The 21,912-nt window shown below is 46.0% G+C and overlaps 1 protein-coding gene across 1 annotated transcript; it reads left to right on the plus strand.

Annotated features, from left to right (window-relative positions):
* The first annotated feature begins 10,699 nt into the window (after positions 1 to 10,699).
* stk17al (serine/threonine kinase 17a like) lies at positions 10,700 to 21,912 on the plus strand. Its single transcript, XM_076085429.1, has 7 exons — positions 10,700 to 11,057; positions 14,335 to 14,547; positions 18,103 to 18,247; positions 18,799 to 18,925; positions 19,028 to 19,076; positions 19,339 to 19,518; positions 20,232 to 21,912. The coding sequence occupies exons 1-7, from the start codon at positions 10,945 to 10,947 to the stop codon at positions 20,521 to 20,523; spliced, it is 1,119 nt and encodes a 372-aa protein (XP_075941544.1). The 5' UTR covers positions 10,700 to 10,944; the 3' UTR covers positions 20,524 to 21,912.

Below are 21,912 nucleotides of genomic sequence, written 5' to 3' on the forward strand. Positions count from 1 at the left end.
TGGGCTGGAGGGCGGCTATGGAGGGTGTTTTATGTTCCCATTCAGCCTGAGGAAAGAGCTGCAGACCACTGGAAGCTGGACACCCTCCAGCTCTTTATCCTTTAAAGATAAATTCATTGTACTTTGACACATTCTGTTATCGCCAGTTCAACATTGCAAGAGTAAACAGGAGCTCTCACTTCTGTTTAAAGGCAGCTAAACAGATTCCTTCCTGTGGAAAATTAGACTGTCGGAGTAAAGTAACGTTTGATTCATTGGCAGCTTGTCTGATTTGTGATGTTATCGGCTGAAAAGCTGAGGGTTGTGATAAAGAGGGCAGTTTGAACAGAGAGGCCTGGAGGGACGTATGAATAATCGGCTGTCGACGTGAGCTGTAAGTCATAGCCGTCGGGTCCTCGAGTGCCAATCCAGTGGAAACACACACATATGAGTGCACACTTAGGTCTATAGGTGTCTCCGTGGGAGGTCTTGTAAGGGCAAAAGCAAATGAACTAGAATGATGGGAGCGAATGAGCTGCCGGATTCTCGTTTAAGTTCATAGGGGGGGTGCTCAAGGTGGCCTCTTGATTTACTGAGGCCAAAGAAGTATTTTGTTTGTGCGAATGGGAACAAAACACAGGGTAACAGTAGCGGGCTCGTAAATGACTCCGTGGAAAAGAAAGACGATGGTCCAAATCCCCCTCATCACTATTTCACCTCTCTGAGGCTTTGAAGGAAGTAGAAAATAAATAATAGAAAATAGATTTCTGAGCTGTGGATCAGCTTCAGTTCACGAAAGGAAATGCAGTTATTATTGTTTGTATAACTCGAGTCCATATTTTTTGTGTGCTTTCTGTGTTTAAGTTGGTTGTACTCTTGGCAGATATATTTTGGGCAAAGACATTTTTGGCTCTGCATGGTCCCCAGAGGATGATTCCTATGTTTTGCGGACCCCCGGACCACCTGACAAACACTTTGGTCCAAGTCTCCAGGTACATCAAAACTTTATGGCCTTGATTTTCAAGACATTTGCTGTACTTATTCTTTGTTCAGAGGGTAATTCCCAGTGATTTTGGTGACCAGCTCACATTTCCTCTAATGCCACCGTGAAGTAGAATTCACTACTGGAACACAATTGATTTCATTATTAAATGGGCTGTGAAATGTACTCAACAAATTCATTGTTGGTGTGCTGTTCTTTCAGTCCAACTCTCTTGTATTGTACAATCTTATATTGCAGCCATTATTTGTTGTACTTGTATCTAATTTTGGTAAACCACCTTTAAGTTTTCCTCAATTAGTTTTTCTCATTACCAGCTTTGGCTCTCTAAACATATACGATTCTGAATAAAGGCCTTTACACACCAGCGGCTAGAATAAACGACACGAAAATGCAAAATACTGGGCTGCGAATAACTCACATCAAAACTATTCATAGAAACAGCTATGCAAATTTGGGACAGTTGCAACACTTTTTACATACAGTGCATCCGGAAAGTATTCACAGCGCTTCACTTTTTCCACATTTTGTTATGTTACAGCCTTATTCCAAAATGGATTAAATTCATTATTTTCCTCAACATTCTACACACAACAACCCACAATGACAAAGTGAAAACTGTTTTTTGCAAATTTTTGCAAATCTATTAAAAATAAAGAACGAAAACATAACATGTACATAAGTATTCACAGCCTTTGCTCAATACTTTGTTGAAGCACCTTTGGCAGCAATTACAGCCTCAAGTCTTCTTGGGTATGATTCCACAAGCTTGGCACACCTATTTCTGGGCAGTTTCTCCCATTCTTCTTTGCAGAACCTCTCAAGTTCCATCAGGTTGGATGGGGAGCGTCGGTGCACAGCCATTTTCAGATCTCTCCAGAGATGTTCAATCGGGTTCAAGTCAGGGCTCTGGCTGGGCCACTCAAGGACATTCACAGAGTTGTCCCGAAGCCACTCCTTTGTTATCTTGGCTGTGTGCTTCGGGTCGTTGTCCTGTTGGAAGATGAACCGTCGCCCCAGTCTGAGGTCCAGAGCGCTCTGGAGCATGTTTTCATCAAGGATGTCTCTGTACATTGCTGCATTCATCTTTCCCTCAATCCTGACTAGTCTCCTAGTTCCTCCCGCTGAAAAACATCCCCATAGCATGATGCTGCCACCACCATGCTTCACTGTAGGGATGGTATTGGCCAGGTGATGAGCAGTGCCTGGTTTCCTCCAGACATGACGCTTGGCATTCAGGCCAAAGAGTTCAATCTTTGTTTCATCAGACCAGAGAATTTTGTTTCTCATGGTCTGAGAGTCCTTCAGGTGCCTTTTTGCAAACTCTAGGCGGGCTGTCATGTGCTTTTTACTGAGGAGTGGCTTCCGTCTGGCCACTCTACCAAACAGGCCTGATTTGTGGAGTGCTGCAGAGTTGGTTGTCCTTCTGGAAGGTTCTCCTCTCTTCATAGAACAACACTGGAGCTCTGTCAGAGTGACCATCGGGTTCCTGGTCACCTCCCTGACTAAGGCCCTTCTCCCCCGATCGCTCAGTCTGGCTGGGCGGCCAACTCTAGGAAGAGTCCTGGTGGTTCCAAACTTCTTCCATTTCCGGATGATGGAGGCCACTGTGCTCATTGGGACTTTCAATGCTGCAGAAATGTTTCTGTACCCTTCGCCAGATCTGTGCCTCGATACAATTCTGTCTCGGAGGTCTACAGATAATTCCTTGGACTTCATGGCTTGGTTTATGCTCTGATATGCACTGTCTACTGTGGTACCTTATATAGACAGGTGTGTGCCTTTCTAAATCATGTCCAATCAAATGAATTTAGCACAAGTGGACTCCAATCAAGTTGTAGAAACATCTCAAGGATGATCAGTGGAAACAGGATGCACCTGAGCTAAATTTTGAGTGTCATGGCAAAGGCTGTGAATACTTATGTACATGTTATGTTTTCGTTCTTTATTTTTAATAGATTTGCAAAAATTTACAAAAAACAGTTTTCACTTTGTCATTATGGGTTGTTGTGTGTAGAATGTTGAGGAAAATAATGAATTTAATCCATTTTGGAATAAGGCTGTAACATAACAAAATGTGGAAAAAGTGAAGCGCTGTGAATACTTTCCGGATGCACTGTATATTTTAAAAAAAACGGAATGCTATTGAGCCAGAGCAGCATCTGGCAGTCTGGAAACAGCCGGATGTCAAATGGTTAAGAAATTCACCTTCTACCTAATAATGACAATTAGCAGTTTTATCTCCTCTACATATTGGCTCTGAGCAGTTGACAGGTATCTGTGCTAAGCTAAGCTAAGCGGCTACTGGCTGTAGTGGACATGATGTGAGAGCGTCACAATCTTCTTATCTGCCAGACAACGGATAAGCGTATACTTCCCAAAGTGTCAAAACAATTCTTTGATGCACAAAGACAAAGAGCATTACGTGGTGCACCTGCTCAATAAAAGAGTGGTCGTGAAGTGTGACAGTTGCAGCAAAAAAGAGAAGGTTATCGCCTTTGTCTGACCTTTGACCCACACCTCCCCTCATCTCATTCCTCATGCGAGTCACAAAGAGCCAAACGGTGACAGAGCAAGCTGCCCGCTGATTACAAGCACAAAACGCAAACATACACAAATCACACACATATGCAAAAGCACTCTCACAGACAAAACTCCGGCTCCAGAGTGAGCTGGTAAAAATGAGCATTGATTAATACACAGAGGGGTATCTCATGCGAACCTGCGTGACCTTTCAGCTCATGAGACCGACTGCACCTTGTGCGGTGTTTACCTCACAAAATCTTGACCGTTTCTGTGTTTCTTTATGAGGCTTGTTCGGATTTTTTCACCTCATTTTAAGTTGAGACCTTCCCATAAACCCAAAACCACAAAGCTCTCCCCGATGGCCTTGTGGTGGGACAGATAAAAGGCCGAGGCTAGCCTCTTTAAAGATCTTCTTGGCTACGGTCTAAAGCAAACTCCTCATCCCACACACACGCATTTATTCTCAAGGAAAGAAAAATCTTCATAGGAATTGAAGCCCTAAAACTCTTTCGCCAGTTGTGTGTTTTATTTGATCATGAATTTTATTTTGTTTCATATTAAATATTGTACTTATTTCTGAGCTCATGGCCAGTTGACGATGAAACTGGCACGGGGATGCAGATGGGATGTGCGAGTGCAGCTTGTTGCACTGTCACCACGGCTACGCAAACACAAAACACAGGCTGCACGCTTCAGCAGGTAATCATTAGCAGCGAGCCGACCCTTGACCCCTGCCATGCCTCAGATGAGATATGGTCGAGTCTACCTGCTGTTGCTGGAGTCACTGGGCTGTGTTACCCAGTGTGATGCAGATGCATTGAGCTGCCTGTTTGTAGACTGCGCATTAACAGAAGGTGCAGGTTCTAAGCGCAAAACATTGTTTTTCAAGTAGCAGGAGTACAGCTTACTTATAATCTATCAACATGTTGTTCCTCAGAGGTATCGTGTGTCTGTCTGCCTTCTCCAGTAGCTGTGTGGGTGAATACTTTCTTGCATCAAACAAACCCACTTCTAAAAGATAATCAGGAAATTCCCTTGGCAAGAGCCTGCCACAACAAATACCGTGCCTGAGAGCCAGGCATTCGTCTTGTGTGTGCTTGTTTTTCCAGTTGTCTTCATTCCCCTTTTCAATTTCTCTTTGTTTCTTGACACGTTCTTTTCTCCCCGGTGCATCTGTCTGCTCGACTAACACTATACCCCGTTTCTTAATGCTTACCATTCCACCTCCTGCTACCTCCCAGGCTCAGCTGCCAATTAAAATACTTTATTTTTTGTTCCATTTCTCTCCTGAGTCAGACATTCCAAATGGATTTCTCTGCTTCCCCATTTCCTCCGTTTCATTCTCTCATCCTCCTTTTCTACCCACTGGCACGTCTTCTCCCGTTACCCTCCTTCACATTTGTGCCATCAACAGCATATTCTTCCATCCCGTGCTAGTTTAGGTTTATCTGACCATCTCAGAAAGGAGTGAAAAGCCCCCCATCATAATTTTTATCTGGGATTACTGGAAAATCATGTTTATTACCATCAGACCGCAATTGCTATTTATTTTTTTACAACTGTATTTTCCCATGTCATTTACCGGCAACTGAGACAAGTGATTTGTTTTGGCAACCGACCCACACAGATAAGCTTTTGATGGATGGCCACGAGTGCAGGACTGTGTCGGCCAGTATAGCATTTCATCTGGTCCAAGGAGAAAGTGGCAGCTTTTAAAATTCCCCCAAAAATTGTGTTTAATCCCGTCTGATATCATCTGAATCGTGCTGGTATTGTGTAGGCACGGAGCACGTACAGTAAATTGAGCTGTGGAAGGCTTTGCGTCGCCTGTTGTTGGATTAATGAGACAATGATGTGGCTGTGAGGGGAGGGGGGGGGGGGGATGGAGACCGGAGACGGAGGCAACAGCTGAGAAAGCCCTTTCAGTTTCTAAAGTTGGTCTGTCTGTCTGTGGTTCAGCCTGGCTGCATCTGTTAATGCCCACACCCCAATGGCATTTAGGGTGGTGCAGTATCTAAATCTGCATGCAGCTATTTTGGCCAATCTAGACACGCTTTGATGAGCTACTCGGAGAGTTCTTGCATGCGGAGTCATCGAGACAGAGCTCAACAACTCGCTGCCTCTATTCTCTACTGTGTTGAGACAAGATGAAAAGATGACCGAACACTTTTTATGCTTTGTGAACACACAGTGCTGCATGGCTGTAGTATAGCTTGCACAAGTGTTACTAAATCATCCGGCTGTGTTGAACATGTTAGTTCTGTTGTTTGTTTGTTTTTTGCCTGAAGAAAAATAAGCACTTTTTTACCACAATCGCTCTGCCCTCACATGCACGGTGTCTAGCAGACATGTGCTCAGCTACAGTTGTGAATTCCTCCGGTCTGAGAGGTCACGTTGCCAGAAAGCGAGGCAGGATGTGGCAACGCGTCTCCTCTGCTACCTCCACCTGAGAGCTGCAGCTTTCATCCTTCTCTTCCTGTGCCGCTGCTCTGCAACGGCACACACAGTGTGAGATTGAAGAAAACAAATCAGTTGCTACAACCAGAGGAAAAAAAAAAAAAATCTGTTTCAAAAATAAAAAAAGTCTATTTCATAGTTGTGGGCAAAAGAAAGATGTGCAGTTCACACTCAATATTTCCACTGCAATCAGCTGGTTTGCAAACACAAGTCCTCCCATCGCCCAACTCCTGTCTTTCCCACGCATTTATCTTGACACGTCATGTCACTTTTTTTCCCCCCATTGGGTTTTCTGGTCAGGAGAAATGAACCAAAACCAGCTGCTCAAATTTGATTAACACCCGGGCTGGCTGACCTCGCTCCAACTGCAGATTTTTGCACCCGTGGTGTAAAACGTGGCTGTTGTTTTTAGCTGATTTGTAACACAGCATGTGTGTGTTAGCCCGGAGGGAGACGTTTGACAAATGAGGCTCGAAGACAAATGAGATCGAGAGAAAAGCAAAATCGCTCAATTTGTCATGAGGTTGTGTGTTCTTTGTTTTTGTTTTGTTTTGTCAATTTTAAAATACTCATCCTTCTTCCATTTCATCCCACTTTGCTTCCTGCCCCTGTGTGTTTCCCCACCTGTGTGATTGTCCTGATGAGACTCACCTGTTGCTCATCAGACCCTGCTGTCACCTGTCCCTCGCTATCACTCTCCTTTCCTTGAGTATTTAGTCTTTGGTCAGTTTGCGTTGTTGCCGATTGGCTACCTTCTTGTCATCTGGTTTCTCATTCCTTCAGCTTCTTTTTTTTAAGTTTACCCACAGTTGAGTTACTCAAGATGACGTTAGGATTGAAAAAAGACTAACAGCACCTGTTTGATCTTATCTTTATTCAAACACTATAAATAACCATTGACTAAACATCATGGGGTGGGCGGGGGGGGCTGTTCTATCAGAAGCTCTGACTCTAAAGCTAACTTCACATGAAAGAATACTGTGATAGCTGAAATCCAGATGGAGGATTCCCAACAAGGCCACACATCGCTTCCCCCCTCGGCCTGTTTGCCAAGTGTTGTCTTTAGATTACAAACAAGGCAACGAGATCTCCAGCCTATTCTGATGTCTTATTTGTATCCCTCCCTACAGGGTTTCTTTTCCCTCTGTTGCCAAAAGGATTAGGAACTTATCTTTAAATACTGCTCGAGCGTCAGCCCTGCACGTCACCCTGCTCTCCCGAAGTGAATGACTTCCAGCCCCGGCGTTTGGGAGCCCACTGATCCTCCTCCGTCAGGCCACAGAGGAGATGTTTGTCCTTCTTTTTTTTTGTCTCAACCACAGCAGTCGATGTGGCAGAAACACCAGCAGCAGTATAGAGGCGAGAGAAAGGGTTAAGCATTCAAATCGACCGGAGCTATTGGGCTGTTTAGTTTTATGAGGTGCCAGACCTTTGGCGCTCCATTCAGACTCCTTTACACTGAGGTCACCGCAAACAGATTAAAGATCGCACCAGTGTGTGACCTATAGGCCCGCCACCGTTAAGCCACTGCGCGAATGATTTATGGCGTTGATGAAAGCGTGACATCATGTATTACATCGGCTGACTGTTAGCCTTCCCTAACCCTGTAAGTGGTGACATGCACGCTATCTGCGCAAGCAAATTTAGGGTCTGCCAGCGCAGAGACATGGAGCTTTTTTGTTTTTTTTGCCAGAGCATCAGTTGCTTGTTAATTACAAATTGCCCAACCGAAGAAGGCAGGGAACACTTATCAACTGAGGTGAGATTACCAAGTAGCCCTCTTGAGTCTGAACCCGCTCATTACATGGAATCCTCTTTCTGCGTAAACAATCGTTTACAACTAAGAACCATAAACAGAGAATTTAGACGGTTTGCAATCACGCGCTGTAAGGGTTTCAGCATTTTGCAATGGAGCAGATGTATAGTCTTGTTAACAAGGCAAATTTCCTAAGACAGGTTGATGGCTTTTTTTTTTTTCATTCTCACGAAATGTTGCTCTGTCTGTCGTACGCTACCGTCAACAGGTGATCTCAAAACGAGGGAAACCTGGGAGAGGAGGCAACCAAAGGGACTCAAAAACATTTCACCAGTGAGAGCTGTTTCACCTCAAAACATCGCCTAACTTAAGAAGGACACACGGCTCATCTTGTCAGGCGTTCGCTGGTGCCGGATGATGGCATGCCTGCTCAATCATACCTCCTCCATGCTCTAAGTGAGGGCTGCAAACGGGTCATTGTGCTCCTTCAAGCAGAAAGGAACAGTCTGGGATGTTATCAGAGTATGAGATCTTAACATAACTGCACGGGCCTCCAAGCGGACTCATAAAGGACCGGCAGCTCATTTAACAGCACAGTGTCGCAAAAAGTCAAGGGAAAAAGACCACTTACATAATGAGACCCCCACCCCCTTTCTCTCTCTCTCTCTCTCTCTCTCTCTCTTTACACCCCCAATGGCGACAAGAACGAGAGGAGAGAAAGGGCATCTTTGAAAATGTGGACAAAAGACTGTCTGTCTCTCCCACACGTTTACCTAAGGGAGTCGTAAGAGAGCTTAATAGTGTACATTCACCCCGGTCTCTTCTTTATCACCGAGAGCTTACGAACGCTGCGTCCTCTGGCCGAGTCATGACAAGTCCTATTTGTTCCAGTGGCTCGGAGTGTTTGCGTTCCCCAGGTCACGGCTGAACTTCTCATATTTATGTTAGCCTAACTGCCGGCTGGCAGGCTAATTCGCTGGTATGTGTTTTCATTAGGTCCCTGGGGCCGGGTAGAGCTCCCTCGCTAACGTGGCTCCTGTGAACTCTGACCCCGTGCTTTAATGGGAAGGCTGGCAGAGAAAGAGGGGTCAAGGCCTCGAAGTGGGCTCGCTTAGACTTAAGGTAACAATTTGAGGAGGCGAAACAGGTTATGTAACCTTGTCGCTGGACGCTAATGACCCGGTATAGGGCCTGAGGAATGCCCCCTCTCAATAGGTCTCTTTTACATCAGTCGCTGGTTGTGGCAACAAAATTAGCTTTGGTATGGTAAGATTGGACAAATCCTGCTCTGTGTGCTAGATAACAGCTATGTAGGGCATGTGACAAACTACTAGCAATGTGATCCGCATGAGCCAGAAAAGCATGTACAGAGGGACCTGACATCCCTTCTTGTTCTTCACTCCTTCCCTTCCCTCGAGGCAGCACAAACACTCATGTCCTCGTTTAGAACCATGAAGAATACAGGCTGGTATGCGTCTCACCCTTCTTCAGGAAAATCATGTGGCCATGTGACACGGTGCTGAAACAATAAGTCAACCCTCTATAAAGCTTTGAAAACGACCGATCTTCAGGTTTCAGGCAGTTGGTCAGACAAACCAAGCAATTGGAAGTCATCTCATTGTGTTTTAATCTAAATCATAATCAGCAATGGAAACAGTTGAGAGTTGTAGCTCTAGATGGCAATGACTGATGTCCAGCGTGAGTCTTTGCCTACTGCCACGGGGTACACATATGGTCTCCTTTACGCCAGTCGCAAACTGAGGCAGAAACCCACAGCTTCCACCAGCAGTTCCTTTACCATCTCTGTGTGTGTGTGTGTGTGTGTGTGTGTGTGTGTGTGTGTGTGTGTGTGTGTGTGTGTGTGTGTGTGTGTGGTGCTCTGTTTGCTCAGGGTCAGCCCGGGCCTCCTCTTTCTAACAGCTTCACAGTTACAGCATCAGCAAGCCTCTGGAGCTTAGGTGACACATTTCTCATGGAAAGCCAGATCACCGCCAACTCCGCGGGCCATAAATACCAATCCCTATGCCTCACTGGTTTGTCTTTATGTTCTCTGCCCTGGAGTGACTTGTGATGGGACTTTTCTATTTCGGATTCAAATGAAATATGTAATGTAATAAAACAATAAGAAAAAAAAACCTGAGTCACCTGTGGTAATTCCCGTAATCTCCCTTCCAAACCGTCCATGTGCCACGCATGCTGATGAGCTGTCTAATGAGATCTTTTGAATTCTTCTCTTCAGGTTCAATGGGCTGATAAGCAACCCTCCTACAGACTTTTGCAGAAAGCTCTCATACCCCAAGGGCAGTTTCCCACTCCTTCACACTGACCGAGTGTGAGAAAAAGCCTCACCTGAAGCGCAGCCAAGCCCAGATACAAGCGGCACGAAAACGCATGCCAACGATGACAAACACGCCTGAAATGTGTGTGCTCCTGTGTTTGTTTCTTTCAGGAGTACGTTTGGGTGGTCAGTGTGTACAACATGGGATTAGATGTAAAGACAGAAAAGGGATTAATCAAGTACATTCAATGAGTTAAATTGCCATTTAAGCATCTTGTTAATAAGACCTTGCAATAAAGTTTGAACTATTTGCCTGCGTTATTAAGTAAAATAACTTCATGGCTCACAATTCTAAAGTGACACATCATAACTATTATACTGCTGTAAATGATAAGGGATGAAGTAGTTTGACCTCCTTCACGTTGACATTCTTATGATTAATGTGTGTGTCATTTTTAATAATTACCATCGTTGTATTACTTACGGTCAACATGGGAACTATTCAACTGAAACTAATGATTTAACATAAACAAAGTCGTTGTTTGTGTTTGTGTAACTGCACCGATTAGCTCCTGTCAAGTGAACGCACCACTTGCCAGCTGACTTGCACCGCCTCTACAGCGCGTTCATTGGCTTTCCACTGCGGAGCGTCAGCACAGGGGCGGGGGGGGCCGACGAGGAGTTTATTGTTAGGAATGTGTAGTAGCACTCAAACTAATTTACCGCACCGACTGTGCCGCAGTCCCCGCAGAGCATCACCCTCTTGTTTTTCGGTGGAACGCGCGTATACTGGATTATCTCCCGGTGGTTTGACACCGCTGCTGTCGGCTCTATAAGCGACTTTATTTTATCATGCAACTGTTTGCTTGAGAAAACCGTCTTTGTTGTGTGTTATATTTGGTTGGAGAAAAAAAAAAAAAGACCGATTTCAATTCAATTGCGACTTCAATGCCAGACTCAGCGAAGATGATCAAGAACGGAATGGTGACAAAGATCCACACGAGGATAAGAGCGGACCCGTTCACGGCCAATTACGAGCTGGTGGGCAGAGAACTGGGCAGGTGAGCGTTGTTTGTTGTTCCCAGCGGTCATTGACCAAACGCTGATCCGCGTGCTGACTTTGCTCGTGCTGCTGCGCCTGCTGGAAATGTGCTACACTATCTTGATGCGCTTATGTAAAGCTGGTAATCATATTAGATTTGCTCTCGGGTTAATGGGAAGCGTGCTAATTGGACATTTCCAATCCCGCATTCCATCCCGGGCAAAAGCGCAGAAGGTGACGCGCTGTGGCACGCGTAATGCGTCCTGTATCCTGTGTTTTGGACTTTGTGATGATTTAAATTTAAATAAAAAGGGAGCCCAAAGAGTGCTGTTAGATGAGGAGGGTTTTGAACACACTGTTCGGACATGTCTGACATCCAAAAGGTGAAAGCAAGATATTCCACTTTTTGAAACTCCTCTCCTGCGCTATTGTTTCTGTCGATGCTCACTTGTGTAGTGTAGTAGTTTCTAGTGTAAGTGGTGGTGGAAATGTAAACTTTCTCAAATGCCATGAGCTGAACTTCAGAATCAGTTTGGAGTCATATCACAGTAGCGGTCACAAGGGTAAAGTGGCAAGACGTACAGTAAGTACACCAAGGTCCGTGAAGGAACGGTATCTGAAAACACACAAGACCTGTTGTGTGTCTTTTTAGTGTAAATCAGAACCTGTGTGTGGTATAGACCTGCTCTCCTGTCTCATACCTGCTTTCCCCAACATGAAATATACCATGTTCCTCCTGTCTCTCTTCAGCCAAATGCATGTTGTGGGTCACCCACTGATGTGTGGATCCCAGTAACAGAAGTGCACATTCCAGCCGTGTTCAAGCGGAGATTCCCCAATGTGCCAGAGACACTAAATGACTTTCCTCAAAAAGCTTTCTGAATGCTTGGGTTTCTGCCAATTCTGCATCTGTCTCCAAAACTCAATTTTCACTGTAAGCTTGCTGCGCTGCAGAGAGTGGTGGGACAGCCTAAATAAAGAGTCAGTTGGTAGTAGCCAGTTTTCCTTGTCCGACACCCTGGGACATCCTGGGACAGCAGCCAGGACCTATGGGGGGGGGGGGAGGGTTTGGCTTGAGGCTGCAGCCTCTAAACGCCCCCGTCTTTCTCCTCTTCCCATGAGTCCGACCCAACAACATCCTGGGATCAGGTCTTATAATCGCATTAAGTGCAGGAATGTATGCCGGCAGATCAGTCTGTACATTAGGAGGGGTGTTGACCATATTAGAGCAGCTTTTAGGTGACGGAGTTGAATTCTTCCTTTTATCAATAGGACTCATTGGTCTGCATAAACCTTCTCATCATTGAGCTTCGCATTGTGACTTGTGGTCCCCTGCAGAACTGTGCGCAAAAAAAAAAGTTGTGGCCAATCTGTAAAGCAGAAAGAGGAAGTAATGCTTTGTGTCAGTTCGTCTGTGAAACAGGAAAGCGAGAGCTGTGAGGGCTGTCGTTTCTCATCGCACTTCAGACATGAGTCAGTGGCCCGCTGAGGGAGACAAAACGCAGACTCCACAGGAAACCAACTTCTCAATCGAATTATGACCAATCTCCAGTGGTGGCGAGGAGTTATTTTAATGTCTCGCAGTAAAGTTGATGATTGGTGACAGACCGAATTTACAGAGCTGCAAATGAGCTGTGTGATCTCCTGTGGAGTCAGACCGGATGTTTGAGAAAGAGGTTTTCTACTGTAACACGGCTAACTGTGGGATTTAATGCAAAGAATCTCAATGTGTAGAATATAACATTAAAGCACTGTGACGTGATGTATAACCGGGAGAGTCGGTGCATCTGCCTAGTGACATGGCAAGAGTGTGAACGCAGCCGGCTGGGAGATGGCCGCGTTCCGTAACCTCTGACCTGTCGTCAGCCTTTATAAAAAGGCCTCCTGTTGCTCCTTTTCACTCCATATGTAGTTCCCAGCCCACAGAGAGCTGCTCTGAACTTGGCTAATTAAGGATGAAAAGCCTCTGACGAGGTTTGCCTTTTCACTCGGAACAATGAGGCGTCGCCATTCTGCGAGACTGTGGTGTTGGGGGGGGGGGGGGGCAGGCAGAGAAGGAACAGGCCTTGCAGCAGCTCGGGGGCCGTAGCCAAAGCAGAACCAGGCTCTGGCCAGAACAGTTGCTGTTTTTGGTCGGCGGCGGCGGCATAGTGGGCTTGGAGTAACGCTGTGTGGGAAAAGTGACCGGCACCATGCTGACCGGGCCACTTCATTTAGATTCAGTTCACAGTCATCTTTTCCTCAGCACCCCGGCAGCGTATTTGTATCGTGCAGCCCGCTGAAACATTGAGATGTTAGTTGGACACATAGACGCTGAGGTTACACGGTGTTCATGTTAGCCTGCTGCCGAGGCTCCAACCCGACTGTAGCAGCAGTGACCCCCTGCCTGGCCTGCCCAGCAGCGGTCTGGTTGGGTGGTCCTGGTCTCGGGGCTGCTTGTATCAGCCGACTGGTCAGCTTTTGTGCGATTGTCAAAGGAGAGGCAGGCTCTGGCCGAGGGTCCGGGCAGGGGGTGTCAACACGGTCCCATTTGTCCCTGCTGCTGTCAGCTGTGAAAGAAAGGGAAGTGGACAAGGCCTCATTATCGGCCCTGGGAGGGACGGCTGCTGATTGTGGTCGGCTTGACACGGCGAGGCAATTCTGCACACATCGGACATCCTGCCCACACCCACGGCTGACCCCTTTACACCTCAGATGAATCCATCAATGTATATGCAGAAAAACATTGGTAGTGTTGACGTTAAAGTGGATCCAGCATCCGAGCTGTTTTGTCTCTTTGCTTTTGCTTGACCTTAGCCTTATCACGTCCCGGCCTGCTAGTCGGCAGCCTTATCTGCCTCCTGTCAGACCCTCCTGAAGGCTAGAAGAAGTTGAGGAGAAACTTGAAAATCTCTAATGAACGTCTAATGACTCATCCACAGCTGAGCATATCAGTGCTCCCTCGCACAAATCCAAATGATGCCAGTGAACCTTCTTACCTGTGAACTGTTCTTTAACCTCGCCTATACAGTGTTGCACTCGTGGCCAACCGGCGGGCTTTTCCTCATGCCTTGCACTGTAATCTAGGTTTTGCCTCATGGCAGTTTAACTGTCATGAGTATGTCCAGTAATTTTAGCCTTTCATACGCTGCAGTTTCAGTGGCCTAAATTTATTCCAGCGGTCCCGTTGGCTACTTGGGGGGAATCTCTAAACCAAATATATTTGAAAAAGCCAGTAATGTGGTTGTGATTATTCTGTCTCATTCTGCCTCTCGACTCACTCTCTCCCCTCTTTTTTTAATTTTTTTTTCTCCCAGGGGAAAGTTTGCGGTGGTAAAAAAGTGCATTGAGAAGGCGACGGGGAAGCAGTGCGCTGCAAAGTTCCTGCGAAAGCGAAGGAAGGGCGAGGACTGCCGCATGGACATCTTAAACGAGATCGCCGTGCTGGAGTCGGCCAAAGCAAACCCCTATGTGGTGGCGCTGCACGAGGTCTACGAAACCAACCACGAAATCATCCTCGTCCTGGAGTGGTAAGACACTGGACGTTACATAAACAACACAAAAGTTCATTCAAATGGCCTTGTAAGCTTTCCTCGGTGTTTGAGCCACGCCAGGTAAAATAGGGGATAGAATCATCAAAATCACTTGAATGGTCACTCACTAAACTTTCCATGAGTGGATTTCTTCCCCATACAACAAACCTGAGCGAACAAACCTGAACAAACTGGCTTTTAGAAAACTCCCCAACACATTTACTCATTTCTACTTAACAGGCATCAACAAAACTTCACAATGCAACATCCTGTGTGTTGCATGACGAGAATGTCACAGCTTTGGTGTTTTCATGTGAATTGTCAGCTTTTATCTTTATCTGTCTGCTCTGTGAAAAAAAAAAAACCCTCTCTCGCTTTGAGTTATGTGCTGGTTGCTGAGGGCACAGCTGCAAGTCACTCAAGTCTTTCTCACCTCACCTCAAAGAAAAACCCACACACGCACATGTGTGAAATGCATAGCGCTCGCACTATTGTGACACGACTTCAGCCTTAAATGGAAATTCTCTCTCTCTCTCTCTCTCTCTCTCTCTCTCTCTCTCTCTGTGGTTAGCTGCTCGTCTCGTCGTAGCCTCGGCACCTCAGTTTCTTGTTATGCGAAATGTCAGGAACTGTCACTTTAAATACCAACGTGGCAGAACTGCACCGAGCTCACTGTGTGAAAAATAACGATGTATCGAGCTACAAGTGAGTCAGTTCGAGACTCAGCACACCAGGTGAAGTTCAGTGATTGTTCAGTGATCCGGCAAGGTCACCCCGGGCTGTCTGGCCCTGGTCTGTTGCGGTTGGGTGTTAACTGACATGATGCATATCCAGTACGTGTTCTCTGACCGCTCTAATGACGGCCTCTAATTAGGATTTAGGAGAAGACACTTAGCATCTTAATTACCTTGCTCGCCTCATTACAGGGAGATAACGCGGGGCAATTACGCTTCAGCCACGTCCCCCCGACCCTGTTCCTGAACTGCTCGCTGCTCAGGCAGGAAGCCCTCCCCTGCCCAGTCCTCGGTAGTCATCCCAATCCCAGACATGGAATGCCTCCTCAGAACAAAGGTCTCTCTGTGGGGGGGGATGTGTTTGACCTCTGACTGAAGTGTGAAAGGGGAAGTCGCACCACAGTTCACCCCTGCATGCCTGCAGAGAAAACATAGCAGGAGGTCAGTCGGCAGTGGGCAACAGTTCCTCTTTGGCCTCCAAGTGGAGCTGCTCTCTTTGAGCCTAAGATCAAGCAGCTCGCACATGCACAATATTTTTAAAGCTTAAAGAGCTCCGTTTTCACATGCCAGCTCGTGCTTTTTTTTTTCTTCAGTTTTTCCCTCTATCGCACTGTACGTTTGTCCTAAAAGCTGCAGCGAGACCATCGGCCTCTGCAAAGCTGCATCTTCAAACTGTCTGACCTCAGCATGAGTTTCAAGAATTGCAAACCATTTTCCATTTCCTGTGGGTTTAAATGCAAGCAGCAAGCAAGGCTTCCAAAAGTAGCACACACCGCCACTCGGGTATAAAGTGTTATGCACACACACACACACATACACACACACACACACACACACGCGCTCTTCTTGTAGCCGCAACCACATCCATGGTAATGTCAGAGAAATGGATGCTAGAAGCTGAATTCTAATCATCTTGGAGAGCTCCAGCGTGCGTCAGTACCAGAGAAACCCCCCCAGCATAATGACTAGTTACAGAGATGGTCACTTTGATGAAAAATGAAGGTGCATCACTATTTTTTTTTTTTTTTTTTTTTTGTGCACAGTAGCTATGTGTTTCTGGAGAATGAATCACTGTGACACTAATCCAGGAAGCAGTCTTTCGTTTCCTGCTCTAAAGGAAAGTGTACAACAACCTCTCCTTCAGAGCGAAAAAGGAGGTTGACTTGGTTTACTGCTGAAATGGAGAAATGCTTGATATGTTCCCAGCTCGTGCCTGCGAATGGTTGTTTAGCTCCTCCGTGTCCTCGCTAATGTTGGCAGCAGCGGGTTTTGTCTCGCAGCTCGCTGCAGGAGGGAAGGGGTCTCCCTGCACACTGAAGTAGTGTGTACATTAACTCTCTTAGAAGGAAGGGGAGCGCGGAGACAGTATTTAGACTTCAGGGGAAGTATCAGATCATTCCTAAGTGCTTGGTCAGAATGTGTGCAGACTGTTGAATTTAAACAAGATGGCCTTTATCTAGATTTGAAACCCTCTCGGGCGCTCTGTTCACAGCTTAACGAAGCTGTTAAAACACGTCGTCACGTCAAGCAATTCATTGTTCAGACGGGTACGGTAATAGTTCAATGTCCGTGTTAAGTTCACAGATTCAAGTTCAAGTTCAACTTGCTCATTTCCTCTCCTGAATGAAAACACTATGGGCTTGCTTGCATTTCATTTACACAGGCAGATCAGTGCGGTTTCACTGTCTGTCTCCACTGCTCTCATGTTGGCAACAAGCGGGGTAGGTGGCAGGTCAAGTAATGTGTGCTGGGAGCAAAATAAATAAATAAAAGGAAGATTATATGGACCAATGACGGATATCCTCAAAATCCCCCCAAAACATGGGAGCTGAGGATAGTAGTAGAAGGAGGGGGTGGGGGGGGGGGGGGGGCTGGTTATGTAACAGTCGTGCCCACAGGGCCTGGTCACAAAAATGTCCTCTGAAGATAAAAAGCATGTGTGCCATCTAAATCCCCCACACATGGTCCTAGTTTGTTTGTGTGGGTGAACTGTCAGCTTCAGGCATTGATCTGACTGATGGGAGCATCCAATGTAAATCCACCATGTCTCCGCTTTACTAAACTTTGTTACACAAGCGCAGCAAGACCGGGCAGGACTCTTGACTATTCCTTCCACATAAATGTGAGAGGTTGTCATTGAGTTGTCTAACTACTAAATTCCACACAAAAAAGAACCCGGCTAATCCCTGACATTTAATTTGTTTTGAACAAACGAGCGAAAAACTATGCAGGCTGAGGCGCACACAGTGTCTAGTTACCAACCTGACACGACCCCTCTGCCACCCTTCTGTGGCTAATGTATAGCTTAAGATTCCTTTCTACTTTTAAGAAGATGTTTTGATCAGTTATTCAGAGTTTGCCCCTGGTTTGATTTGGTAAATTAACCCGCAGTATATCAGGCTGTATAGGCTTATCTGCATCAGCTGTAAGCTGATATGACCCGTCTTATCTCCTGTAATATTATTGCTAATGGGAATTCTAAAATTATATTGATTCACGTTGGACTCGCATGCAATGCGTGGATGTGGACGGACTTTGTTCCTCCAAGTCAAAGTACACTCATGAGGAGACGGGGCGTTGCGTCATTTTAAGACACTGGAAATGACTTATGGTTTGTTTACTACGACTGTTCAAATGGGACGAGTAGCAATTTTGCTATTGTGAGCTTGTGTGACTCAAACTGAGAGGAAGGGTGTATTTGTGCAATTTATTATAACAAGTTAAAGAGAATAATAAAAAAATGAAAGTAAGCCAAACTGAGCTCCACTGGGTGGTGTTTTGTTTTCTTACACTTTTCCTTCCTGTGCTTTCCTTCCAGCGCCGCCGGTGGCGAAATCTTCAACCAGTGTGTTGCCGATAACGACGAGGCCTTCACGGAGAAAGATGTGATCCGGCTGGCCAAGCAGATCCTGACGGGAGTGGCCTTCCTGCATCGGAACAATGTGGTGCATCTGGATCTGAAAGTGAGCACGCTGAAAGATTATATGACAATATAATGGCAGCCTAAAGGAGATATGAGTTCTGTTATGCAACCTCGACTCATTCGCTGTGTCACGACCCCGTTCCCACGAGGGATCAGTCGGTAAAGGAACCTCACTGAGCCGTCGTGTTTTCTTTAATGGCCTCCCCTGGGGGGGTAACAAGGCAGTCGTCATTGAGGTTTTCTTTCTACATCGCATCTCGCAAATTGACCAAGCATCTGGTTTCTCAATACATGTTATACGACCCCTTTGAAAAGCCAGTCTGACCGAGAACAAACGAAACCAGTCGCACGCACACTCCAGTACCTGGACTCATGCCAGTGTTTGGCACGGGTATCCTACCTGTTCTCCGTCTCATCTGATTGGCTTAGAGGATGAGCTCAAAGGGAGACTGACGAATCCCAAATCCTCTTGGAACCAGTTACCTCAACTGCTTTGACTCATTCACGCTGCCATGTGATTACTGACCTCAAGACACTATGACACTATGTACCATACCTCCGTCTAATTTGTGTGTGTGTCCTCCTCTCCAGCCCCAGAACATCTTGCTGACCAGTGCCCGACCTCTGGGGGACATTCGCATCGTGGACTTTGGCTTGTCCAGACGCATGGACAACCTCACAGAGGTCAGGGAGATCGTGGGTACCCCCGAGTATGTTGGTGAGTCCTGATTTAAGGCCTTAAATACCCAGAATCACCTGTGTCTTTTCAATGTGAGGGCCATTTGTCAAGACTAATTGGGGCCATGTGTTTCTCTTGCAGCACCAGAGATCCTGAACTATGAACCCATTAGCACTGCGACAGACATGTGGTAAGTGTGCTACAGTAGTTAACGGGACTATTTCCACTCATTTAGACCACTTTAGTTAGTTTTGCGTCTGAGGATAAAAGACTTATTGAAGAAGTTGACATCACCTCCCTAATGTGCAACAGACAAGTCTAGACCTTTGACCACGAGACCATCTTTGCTTCATTCTACATTGCAGTTAATTCATGACTGACAGATTCTGCAACCATCAACGTGACAAACTGCCTCGTAACTTCCTTCCCCTTTCTTCCTCCCCATCTGCCAGGAGTATCGGGGTCCTGACCTACGTCATGCTGACGGGCGAGTCGCCCTTCCTGGGCGACGACAAGCAGGTGACATTCCTCAACATCTCCCAAGTCAACGTCGACTACTCGCAGGACACGTTCGAGGGGATCTCCTCCCTGGCTGTTGACTTCATCAATACCTTGTTGGTTAAAAACCCCAGGTGAGCCAGTTTACTATAAAGACGAAGATATCATCAGGAGTTGTGACTCGGTCACTTTGAGCTGATTTAATCACCAAGGATGTGAGTCAGGTTCACACTGGCACGGAAGTGCATCCGCATACGTCTAGATGAGTGTATGTGGTCACAAGATTTACGTCACTTCGACGAAAGTTGGCTTCCTTTTTTTTTGCAGACTTGTGGCTGTAAACTCACCTAATTTTAAAGAAAAAGAAGGCCACTGTCGTCGTGTTTTGACATTACACCGATGTGTCAGTTTTGTGTGTCAACATGTTAACGAAAGAAGAGTTGAACTGAGGTGAAGCTTTGTAACCATACTTCTGATTAACTTAGCTCTAACTCTGATTCTGATTGAGGGCTCCGAGACTGAGCCATGGAGGCTACATTGTCGCCACAGAGTTGATGAAAAGTAGCAGCGGCCTCTGTCTCACATCCAGAGCCATAATCTCCAGTCAGTATCGTTTAATTGCAGTAAATTACTGGTGGCGTTGGAAAAAATGGAAGATTCCTCAGTGTTGGAGTAATCGGTGGGAGATCGAAGGGGGGGAAAAAACTTGAGAGCAAAAAAAGTGCTTTTCTTTTGTGGTTTTCCGACCCAGATTGAGTGAATCGGAAGATCCAGGCGATCCGTCGGTTATGTAAACTCTCCGGGAATTTCCAACTCATCCGCAGTGTTATTGTGTTTGTGTGTACAGGAAGAGAGCCACGGCGGAAGAATGCCTCAACCACCCCTGGCTGAACTCGCTCGCCCATCCCAACTCCCCCCTGCACCTCCACGCCAGGTCGGGCTCCTCTGTGGACGAGCCGGAGACGAGCCAGTCGGAGTCGGAGCCCGAGAGCCCGGCTCCCTCCCCAGAGCTGGACCTGATCGGGTCGTACCTGGCGTGCCCGGGCCAGGGGGGACTGAAGACGGGCCGCGACGCCTTCTCCTTCAGCGAGCCACACTTTCCCACGCGGCCTGAGATTAAGCAGGAGCTGATCTGCTGAACGGCTTCTTGGCAGGTGGAGAGGGACTGAGCGAAGTCGAACTTCGCGGAGCAGACGCTGAAAGCCAGTGAGCCCGGTCTGACTCAGGGCCACGCTATACGGATGCTGTACGCCTGCTGCTGGCTGCTTCTACTGCTGTGATGTCTGTGAGGCTCTGTGTGTGTAGTCTAACACCTCTGCATGTGTATGAATAATCCTCACTTCTCCGTGCTGATTTATGATCGTACGGAAGAAATGTGAGAGGAATAAAGATGCAGGAGATAAAGGGGGTGGCAGAAGAGACTCGAGGACTTTGTCGCAGGACTGCACTGCTGCCTTAAAAGCGACGTGCTTTACACTGTGGCTAGTTCACCCCTGCACGCACACTGGTTTCTCTTTTTACCCAATTAGCCTCTTGAACTGTGTTTCAGCGAGGAGGCAGCCTTGGGGAAATGACTTCACTCACTGTGCGCTCTCATCAAAACACGTTATGCTTCGACTGACCCAGACGTACCTTCTGTGATGAGTTTTGTTGAAGGATTTAAAGGGTTTTAACACATGGTTGTACTTAGCTAAAGAATTAAAGCAAAGGACTGCTCCACTGTTTTATATGTTTATTTATGTGTGTTTGTCATGCCACTTCACCCCCTAAAAGACACAAAGCCCACATCAATGCCTGAGTTTTGAAATACTAGCATTCTAGCATTTTTTTTTAAGGACAATCTGAAGCACTTTTTATTTTGTTATAGTAAGAAACCAAAGGCTCTTCAAGCACAGTCAGCTGTCACACAATGTACTGTACATGTCAACCATTTTACACAATCTACTGTTTTTGTCACATTACCTTTTATTCACAAAGTGCCACCTTTTTTTTCAACATCACTTCTGTGTTAATATTACAGTTTTGCATTGTTTTGTTGGCTATTGCACAAATTGCACAAGTGTGTTTTTTTTTTTTTTTTTTGTACTTTAACTGCAAGGTTGCCACAAAATTTCAGGCTCTTCAAATATTGTGAAAACATCAGTCTTGGAAAAAGGGGGATGGCAGGGGTTGAAATTGTGATTGTGCTCAACTGAAGATTTGTATAATTATGGGATGTTTGCCTTCAAATGGTCGGGAGCAGGGAAATTGGAAGGAATTTCTCAAAACAAGTACTGAAATGTATATTGTGAGTTAGTATTAAGATGAATCTGTAAAATAATTGATGCGTCTTTTTTTTTTTTTTTTTACATATGAATGTTAACATCATTATATCATTTCTTATCTTGTACGTTAACTTTTACTTATTCCTGTTGTCAGGCAGGTTTGCACTTGTCCTTGTGGACGCTATGTCAAAATGAATAAATGTTGAAGACATGCATTACAAAATGTAACAAAGAAAAATACAAGTGCATTTTGTATCAAACTAT

Source organism: Anarhichas minor, unplaced genomic scaffold, assembly GCF_050575085.1.
Source record: "Anarhichas minor isolate MPS153535 unplaced genomic scaffold, ASM5057508v1 ptg000007l, whole genome shotgun sequence".
Classification (NCBI taxonomy): Eukaryota; Metazoa; Chordata; class Actinopteri; order Perciformes; family Anarhichadidae; genus Anarhichas; species Anarhichas minor.

Excerpts from the sequence above, each read along its gene's own strand:
- stk17al (XM_076085429.1), top strand. The coding sequence starts at position 10,945 with ATGCCAGACTCAGCGAAGATGATCAAGAACGGAATGGTGACAAAGATC. Across the intron at positions 18,926-19,027 it reads GGGTACCCCCGAGTATGTTG|CACCAGAGATCCTGAACTAT; the intron begins GTGAGTCCTGAT and ends TTTCTCTTGCAG. Across the intron at positions 19,077-19,338 it reads AGCACTGCGACAGACATGTG|GAGTATCGGGGTCCTGACCT; the intron begins GTAAGTGTGCTA and ends CCCATCTGCCAG.